The 9,008-nt window shown below is 46.5% G+C and overlaps 1 protein-coding gene across 1 annotated transcript in view; it reads left to right on the top strand.

The window, feature by feature from the left end:
* The window catches only part of LOC102216212 (SUN domain-containing protein 1-like), an 8,532-nt gene extending 6,055 nt beyond the window's left edge, over nt 1-2,477 (top strand). Inside the window, exons 5-11 of the mRNA XM_005752783.2 lie at nt 3-56; nt 162-446; nt 580-664; nt 748-863; nt 1,023-1,190; nt 1,263-1,355; nt 1,800-2,477. Of these exons, the coding sequence (XP_005752840.1) occupies nt 3-56; nt 162-446; nt 580-664; nt 748-863; nt 1,023-1,190; nt 1,263-1,355; nt 1,800-1,916 (918 nt within the window). The 3' untranslated portion in view covers nt 1,917-2,477. The remainder of the gene's footprint in view (nt 1-2; nt 57-161; nt 447-579; nt 665-747; nt 864-1,022; nt 1,191-1,262; nt 1,356-1,799) is intronic.
* Nucleotides 2,478-9,008: the final 6,531 nt, after the last annotated feature.

Raw genomic sequence — 9,008 nt, 5'->3', positions numbered from 1 at the left:
AGCTTCTGTCCAGATGTCAGGACAGCTGCCAACAGCTCGCCACAATCCAGCAGGCGGTGAGACACTCATTTTAACGGTCTCCTTCACAATAAAAGCCTCACTGAATGGTTGCTTTTAATGTGAAGGACCAGTTTCCTGTTCTGACTGTCCTTTTTCTGTAGATTTTGGGGCAGGTCTCTGCTCAGGTGCGAGAGGAAGTTCGGGCGCTGCTCTTCAGCAACCAGCTGACAGCGGGCGGAGACGCCGCCGCCCTCCCAGAGTCGCTCCTCCGGTGGCTCTCTGAGCGCTATGTGAGCGAGACGGACCTGCAGGCGGCGCTGGCCTCTCTGGAGCTCAGCATCCTACAGAACATCAGCCTGCAGCTGGAGCAGCGGCGCGGCGAGGAGACTGTCAGAGAGCCTGTCCTGCATGCTGCCGAGGGCGTCGGGGCCACGGTCACCCAGGAGGTGAGGAGGCGCGGTCAGAGGCGGGCCTAAATTTACCACCTGAGGATGAGTTTGATAAACCTGTCTAACTTTCTGAGTAATGACCTTATTCACGCTGTAATAATCGCCACTCACGCCTCCCTCGTGTCCTCAGGATGTCCGTGCGGCGGTGAAGGACGCTCTGCGGCTGTTTTCTGAGGATCGAACCGGCCTGGCGGACTACGCTCTGGAGTCTGGAGGTCAGAATCCAACAGCGACGTCTGTGATGTCATGAACCTGCTGTAATGGTTTACCCAGTGTGGTTTCTGTGCTCGTCCCGCAGGGGGCAGCATCCTGAGCACTCGCTGCTCGGAGACGTACGAGACGAAGGCGGCGCTGCTCAGCCTGTTCGGAGTCCCGCTCTGGTATTTCTCTCAGTCTCCCCGAGCTGTGATCCAGGTAACTCACCCGTACAGTCATGTGGTTATGATATGAAGCCCCTCCTCTTTCTCGTCTTTGACTCTGTGATAGGACTTTGTCCTCCTCTCAGCGCTCTTCCAGATGTTTTTGCTCAGACTGATGAATCAGAAATCACCTGATCTGTGCTCTCTGCTGCAGCCCGACGTCCACCCGGGGAACTGCTGGGCCTTCAGAGGCTCCACGGGCTTCCTGGTGATCCGGCTCTCCATGAGGGTCCTGCCCTCGGCCTTCACCCTCGAGCACATCCCCAAAGCCCTGGCCCCGAGCGGGACGCTGCACAGCGCCCCCCGAGACTTCGCCGTCTACGTAAGAGAGCGATGGCGTGCGTTCATAAACCTGCTGCTCTGTAGTCTCTGTGTAACCTGAACGCTCTTTCAGGGTCTGGCTAACGAGAGCCGGGAGCGAGGCAAGCTGCTCGGCACCTACACCTACGACCAGGATGGAGACGCTCTCCAGACATTTGCTGTTTCAGTGAGTCGTGGGGCGGGGCTTGTGGTTTTAGCCTTCCTTAATGTTGGCGAGCCAGTCTGTCACAGTCGTTAACACTCAGCCTCAGAGGGCGACAGAAGCCTGTCAGATACCAGCTGCTTCACTTTGTCTCTTTAAATTTGTTCTTGTTTTTAAAACCGCACGAACGAGATGGCGAGGCTGTCACGTGACTCATGGTCACATGACTGCAAAATATGACCTCACAGATCTAAATCTGGACACTCGCCCCATCAATGGAAAAAAACACAAACAAATGATCACAGGCAGGTTGGGGGTTAGTTTTGCAGAGCGGCTGCTGAGATGAGCAGAGTTATTGATCCAAATTTAAAGTTTTTTCTCCTTCGAGGCAGAAAACGAGTTTGTTGCCTGAACTTCTCAAACATGCGATGTCGCTGCCTTTTCCCGTCTCTGTTTGTGTCCCATCAGGAGGAGAACAGCGAAGCCTTTCAGATCATCGAGGTCCAGGTTTTATCTAACTGGGGCCACGAGGAGTACACCTGCATGTACCGCTTCAGGGTACACGGGACGCCCGGCGACGTCTGAGCGCGCTCATACAGTCGAACTATTAGACTTGCGAGCGGGGTGGAGGCAGCGCAGAGGACATCGTAGCTCTGGTTCAGACTCGCCTCCTGCCCTCGCCACTCGCCACAGACATTTCCATCTGGAAGTGATCAGTGTTTCCTGTGGAAAAACAACAGTGTGTCATTTCTGTCAATAGTTAATATTTCTGTGTTTTTGTTTGACGTCCTGTTGGCTTTCCTGTTTTGTCTTTTATTGGTCCCTCGAGCGTCTGTACTCTGAGCTCAGGCGTTCTCACAGGGCGACCCGTGGACGAGCTGCCATGTTGATGCAGCACATGAACGGTCCTGGAAACGGCGCCGATCCACAGTGACGCGTTTACTGTCTCCTGGAAAAGCAGGCGACGTTCCCGCTCGAGCAGAATCGTTTAAAAGGGAGTTTGAGCTTTTTTTGCACAGACCGACTGAAACGTTTGAACCTGTGAAATCCAGCTGCTGTAATGTTCTCATTTTGTCTTCAGGTTAATTTGTTTTTAATCTGTGGTTTCATACTGGACGCTTCTAATAAAGATTTTCTTAATATACACTGTTTGTATCAGATGCGTTTGTTTGAGAAGAGAAGCTCATCACAGCTGCGTCAGCAGTTCCCTCTCTGAGCTCTGCAGCTCCCAGTGAAGCGTTGGTTTCATGTCTGAGCTAAACCCACATCTTAGATGGAGGAATACTAAAATAAACGGTAAAGCTAACCTGGAGACCAACTGAACTACGGAGAAAACAAACTAAAAACCAGATTACAGTACCGCAGGTGGATGATTAGCTAACAGACACGATGGTGATGACGCACAAACAGTTCGTGCTGGTTTATCCTTACTCTGCTTCAGTAGGTTTAAAGCACAGCGGGTGCAGCTTGTGCACACCTGCAGGAAGTAAACGTTGGAACTCGGCCCAAACAGCTGATCAGAGTAACGCCCACATCCATCAACTTACTGTCTCATACGTTTCACTTGCATATTTGCAAGGTTAAAGCAGAGTTAACATTATACTTGGATACTTCTCCAACTTTTGGCTGTTTCTGCCTTTTGTTCTGGCGGGATGATCCCACACTGTTTGGATCTGACTGTGAGGAGTTGTCTAGTAATGATCACCGAGCAAACTGTGTATGCTCCAACTGTACGACCAGGCCCGTGTGCAAAGATGGCTTTATTCAGCTTTTTGCTGATGAGCTTAACCAGAACACCAGGGAGTACCTGGAGAAGGGTCACCTCACACCGAGCTCATGAGGAGATGGTTACTGCAGAGCATCTCTCAGGAAACCTTCCAGCTGGAAATGTTTTATTGAGGCTGATGCTGCAAAAGCTTTGCACAACGTGCTGTGAGATGCTGATGGAGGACACCATCTTTATGACTCCTAGCTCTTGTATGGACAAGTAAAAATGACATTAATATGTAACCTACAGACAAAGCACTGTGATCAAACATGCATGCTGAAGTAGCGAGCAGAAAGTGGGACCATGTTTGGTGGATGGATCGGACAGCTCCAGGGGAACGTCTTTGCTGTCATACTGAGAATGAACTTAATGAGCACAGTGTCCTGTGGTAAGCTCCAGCTTAAAAGGTTTAGTTAACCTGTGTCCAGCCCCAACACCAGCTCACACGTGCCCGACGTGCCCGATACCATCAAATGTTAAACTGTTTGTTCTTAACAATATAATATGAATACAAAACTAATAATCACAACCATCATGACAGTCATGACACAGCAAAAGTATAAGTGATACTGTGGTTGCAGTTCATGTTCACACGGTGGTGAAGGATGCAAACACTTCCTCCACCATGTGGAGGCGCTGCTGAGCTGCCTGCTTTTCTGGACACTGCCAGCTTTAACCATCCAGCTCCGGGTCCTCCTGTGGGCGGGGCTCCTGCCTCCTGCTGACCTGCAGAGACACAGCAGCACACAGGTGTGAGTCAGCGAGTCGCCGCTCTCTTCCAACGGGCCGAGAGCTTCGTTCCAGAGCGTCCTCTGATCAGCAGACGTGTGCACGGTACCTTATGGCTGAAACAGACGGCAGCGATGAAGAGCAGCAGGAGCAGCAGTCTAATGACAAACACTGTTGGATCTGAAGAGACACATTCAGCCGTCACATTAGATGTTAGGAGAACAACAGCTGGCATCAAACACAAACATCAGGTAGGCCCCGCCTACATCTCTGACTCCATCTGAGCCTACGTCAGGTGGGACCTGCTGCTGTTTCATACCTGAGCTCCACTCTGCTTCAGCTCACCTGAGACAGTGAGAGACAGCTGACGGCTCTCGGAGGAGAAGTTATGAGAAAACACAAAGACGTGATAAACACAGCTGTAGGTTCCTTGGTGGGCGGGCTCTGCAGCAGTGAACAGGAAGTGGGCAGAGTGATTGACAGCTGGCAGGGTGTAGTTGTTGGTGGTATTGGAGGAGGTGAAGGTGAGCTGGAAAGAGCCTCCTGGGTAGTGAGGTTGGATGGAGCAGCTGATGGTGAAGCTGGAGCCTTTGAACACCCAAGAAGACTCCTGCTGCTGGACCTGGTAGTGCCCGTCATTGGACGAGAAGGACACTGAGATGATTGGCTGAACCAGCAGGTCTGTAAACAGAGAGGTGATTGGCTGAACTTTACTCGACTCGTTCAATGTTAAACTCCGTTGGCTCACAGCAAGTCTCTTACCTGAGCAGATGAGCTCCAGGACTGTGGATGACTGGGATGATGTGGCACACTCCCTCAGTGTAGATCCAGATTTAACACAGTCAGGTTTGATCTTCCACGTTGGTCCATCCCAGGATGCATTTCTCCTTCCTGTTAAAACAGCAGAGCCACAGTCCAGCTCTCTGCAGGCTACAGGTGCATCCGTCAGGGTCCAGCCTGAGGCCTCCACAGATCTCCACAGTCTCTGTTTCACCTCCAGTGTACCTGCACAGCGACTGGCTCCTCCCACCAACCTGACAGGCTCTGACAGAAAGCGGAGAGTCATCAGTGAGAGAACAAAGTGAGTTTGAACCAAAGCTGCAGCTCCTCTTCTACCTGAGCAGGTGAGTCCAGCAGCTTTGCCAGGTGAGCAGCTGCTTCTAGCTGAGCCTGAGCTTCTACAGTCCAGGAGAGCAGACTCATGGCCTCCACACTGGAACTCTCTGCTCCACACTGGAGCCTCCGCTTCTCCATAGAGCGCCCCCTGGAGGAGCGAAGGAGGCCCACAGCCAAGCTCCCTGCAGACCACCTCTGCATCCTGCAGGTCAAAGTCAGCTTCACACACTGAGGACCATCTCTGGTTAGACTTCACCTGCAGTCCGCCTGAACACAGACTGGAACCGTTCAGCAGCCTGACAGAGTCTGCAGGAACAAAGACAGGAAAGGCAAGAGAAAAAGCTTAAAAAGTAATAAAACTATAAAGGTACAAGTACTACATCAACAGTGGGCCAAACTCCTTTGAGGGTGCCCAAAGGATTTCCCTGCGGGGCCAAAAAGGCCCAAACTGCTATGGGCCCCACATTTAAACTCATAGCAGTTTTCCCATTGTGGCCTCTCTGTCAGCCCACCCAGCTGAGATAAATGCGGGCCTGGCATGCCCACCCATCTTGACAGATTATCCACACACATATTTGAATCTTGAATATTTGCTGAGCTGGATCAGACGTTTCACAAATCCCTCGTAAACCCGGCTGTTAGGATCTCTCTGTTTTGGGCCTAGTGCTTTGATGTTTTGGTTACTTGCTATGTTTTTCTTTTTTTCTTTATTTACTCATAGTTTAAAATGTTGTTTCTTGTCTAGTTCTGGTCTAGTTTTGCTTATTTTGTATCCCTGCCTGTCCCTCCAGTCATGTCCCTGTGTCTTCTGTCCTAATCTTGCCCCTGTGGAAAAGTCAATCTTCATGTTTAGGTCCACACTGCCAGCCACACACTGACACACAACACCAGCTTTATGCGATTGTAGGGAGAACATATTGGTTGAGGCCTCTGTCTTCAAATCCTATCTTTGAATCGTATTTCAGCTGCAACATGGAGAAGAACAGGGCCAAAAACAACCCAAAGCAACCATGTTAGAAACTTGGGGATGGACGTGTTCCAGTATCATCATCCCTTCTCTCTTACTGCTGACACCGACTGTAAAGGTATGAAGTGATGTGGTCTGGTAGATAGACTGTTACTAAGGGGGTTAGGAGGTGGGTAACTTCAGTGGTTGGTGAAGCAAAACTTGGGGACTTGATGGACATTGGAGAGGCCATGAGATGGACTTTTTGCTACGCTCAGAAATTCTGGAAAAATGCAACATGATTACTTTTTATTTAGAAACATTTTTATACAACAAAAGGAAAGAAAAAACCCAGACAAACAAAATATTATGAGGTCATTGGAAGACAAATACATGCACATACGTACATAAATACTATAGTATTGTAAGTTCTATGCATTAAAGAATGCTGCCACAGTTTGTAGAGCCCAGCCATTTTCTCCGTCTCCTTCCCAAGCCCCCCTGAATTCGCAGGGTAAAAGTCATACATTCCATCAATCTGATGTTTTCCACTATAGAAATAAAAAGACTTATAGTGGGAGGATCTTTACAAAGCCAGCACGTTGTTATAGCCTTTCTCGCAGATGCCAAAAGAATTCTCAGGAGATAGACATCATCTGTAACTAAATCGTCTGCAAAACATCTCAGATACAATGATACAAATGTACAGCTCACATTAAATCCCAGTGCTTTTGGTATTATTTTTGAAACTTCCAACCAAAAGGGTCGTATGGATGGGCAGGACCAGAATATGTGTCTGTGATCTGCCATTTCCCCACAGTTTTAATTTATATTTAGTTGTGTTGTTGTTTGCAGTGTGTTGTGTTGTTTCACTTTAAATTCGTTTCAAATGAAAAAGCTGAAAATTGAAATAGTTAAAAGTAGAGATGGACGGATCCGATATTACGTATCGTGTCGGTCTGATACTGACCTAAATCACTGGATCGGATATCGGAGCGAAATAAAAAATGTAATCGATCCATTAAATATCAAAACGTCCCACACGGGTAACTCTGCTCATAACCGTAGCTCGTCGCAGCAGTGTGGTCACGTGATAGAGCGGCTGTGTGTGTTTGTAGCCTCAAACCAGCATTTCATCTCTGAGGAAGTTTTCCCAGAGAGAAGTAAAGCAAGTGTGCAAGTTCATCTCTGAATGTTTGTAAAGCATTCCCACGTTAAGCTTAAACACCGATATATGGAGCGACTGCCTCTCTCCCTCCTGCTGCTACTCCAATCATGAAACTGATCAATGATCAGCTGATCCTCTCTCTCTCTCTCTCTCCTGCTGCTACTTTGAAACTGATCAATGATCAGCTGATCGTCTCTCTTGTTTGTTTTTGTCTCACTTTGCAGCAGAAAGAGGAAACCAGCGGCTGAACAACAGCAGCACGTTTAAGCTTGATCAGCTGTTGTTAGAATGTATTTAATATTACTTTCTACTCGAGGATCTTTTTCTACAGCTGACGCTGTAACTGTGCAGGGGCGGATCTAGCAAAGTTTAGCCAGGGGGGCCGATAGGGCATGAACAGGGAAAAGGGGCACAAAGACATACTTTTCTTTCTTATTCTCATTTAAAATGTCGAGCTTTTAATAAATAATTATCTGACACCCAAAGTTTTAATCTGATGTAAAATGTATAGAAGTCCATCACTGTATATAGTAACTGTTAAGTCTGATATACCCCAGTAAGCTGTAGTACTTTTTCCTTTGGGAACCATCTGTGCAGTTCTGTAGAAGAAAGATGTTGAATCTATTTAATTATTCTTGAAAAATAATTTATTTCTGTGCATTTTTTTTTCACACTGCATCAAATTAAAGTTGATTACGTCGATTAAGCACCATGAGGTGGAGGGTGGGGGGGTTCACTATGTTTTTTATTTTATTTTTTTGCTGGGAGTTTGCAGCCCTGTTAGTTAGGTTGCTTAATATTTCTGCTAAGTTCTCTTTAAAATACCAGAGTAGGGAGGATGGAGCAGGTTTACGTTTGTTAGATTGATCAGTTTTGCTGAACTATGAAATATTTTGGGTGCAGTGTGTTTTTCACACACAGGTGTAACAGGATAGCTTTAGTGTTTGTTTTTTAAACTTGAGTATGAACTCATACAAAATGCAGCAAGATATTAAAAAAACAGTTTTATTGATTAAAAAACACTATATCAGATTCATATCGGTATCAGACATAAAAAAGTATCGTGCCATCTCTAGTTAAAAGTTGAAATGTAAATAGTTGGTTTTTATATTTCATAATTTATTTATTACATTTTATGTAGAGTGAATAAATAAAAGTACGGTGGCCCCTAGAGACAAAACACGTACAAACTCCAAAACACATTTCCAGCATTAACTGAACTTCCGCACAGAGCTACCTAGATCACTTAAATTACACAATTGAAAGCATGTGTGTATTATTTGTGTATTTATACACAAGCACTCATATATATATTCAAATAATTTAAAAAAAAGTTCATTTACCTGTTACTACCACACACCAAATCGGTCGTTGGTACTTCCTGGCTTGTGTAGCCAATAGGATCCTGGAGCATTTCCGTTGTGTTTTGGAGTTTGTACATGCTATTGGTTCAAAACTATTTCACAATTAAGTCAAGAGATGCCCTCATGCCTCAATGACATATCATGTCATTGGTTAACATCATATTTCGTGCTTTATATATGCAAAAATTTTAGGCCATTAATGGAGGGTCTTGGGTCGATTTGTGGCTATTTTCAAATTTTGATTACATGCCATTTGCACAGTGTTGAATGGACTATAGCCAAATTCTCCAAAAAAAAGTTTGATATGATTTTATTTCAAAATTCAAGTCTGACTTCCTTCAATTAGCTTCAGTGGCTAAGCTACAGACAAACTTACACTATTGTGCTTAGTGGTCGATTTGTGCCCCATTGAAACCCATTATAAACGCTATTTTTCACTGCAAATTAATTACGGTCAAAGGGATCGTTGATGTTTAGCTTTCATTTTCATTTTGCAGGACGGGCCTTAGAGTTGTAATTTTTTTATTTGTTCACCCGCGCCCTTGCTCCACATTTGACCCCGGGCTGGAAAACAGCGGGCTGCTTA

Source organism: Pundamilia nyererei, unplaced genomic scaffold, assembly GCF_000239375.1.
Source record: "Pundamilia nyererei isolate P.nyererei 1_Seehausen unplaced genomic scaffold, PunNye1.0 scaffold00379, whole genome shotgun sequence".
Classification (NCBI taxonomy): domain Eukaryota; kingdom Metazoa; phylum Chordata; class Actinopteri; order Cichliformes; family Cichlidae; genus Pundamilia; species Pundamilia nyererei.
The sequence above is the reverse complement of the archived record's forward strand: the minus strand, read 5'-3'. Positions and strand labels throughout refer to the sequence as shown.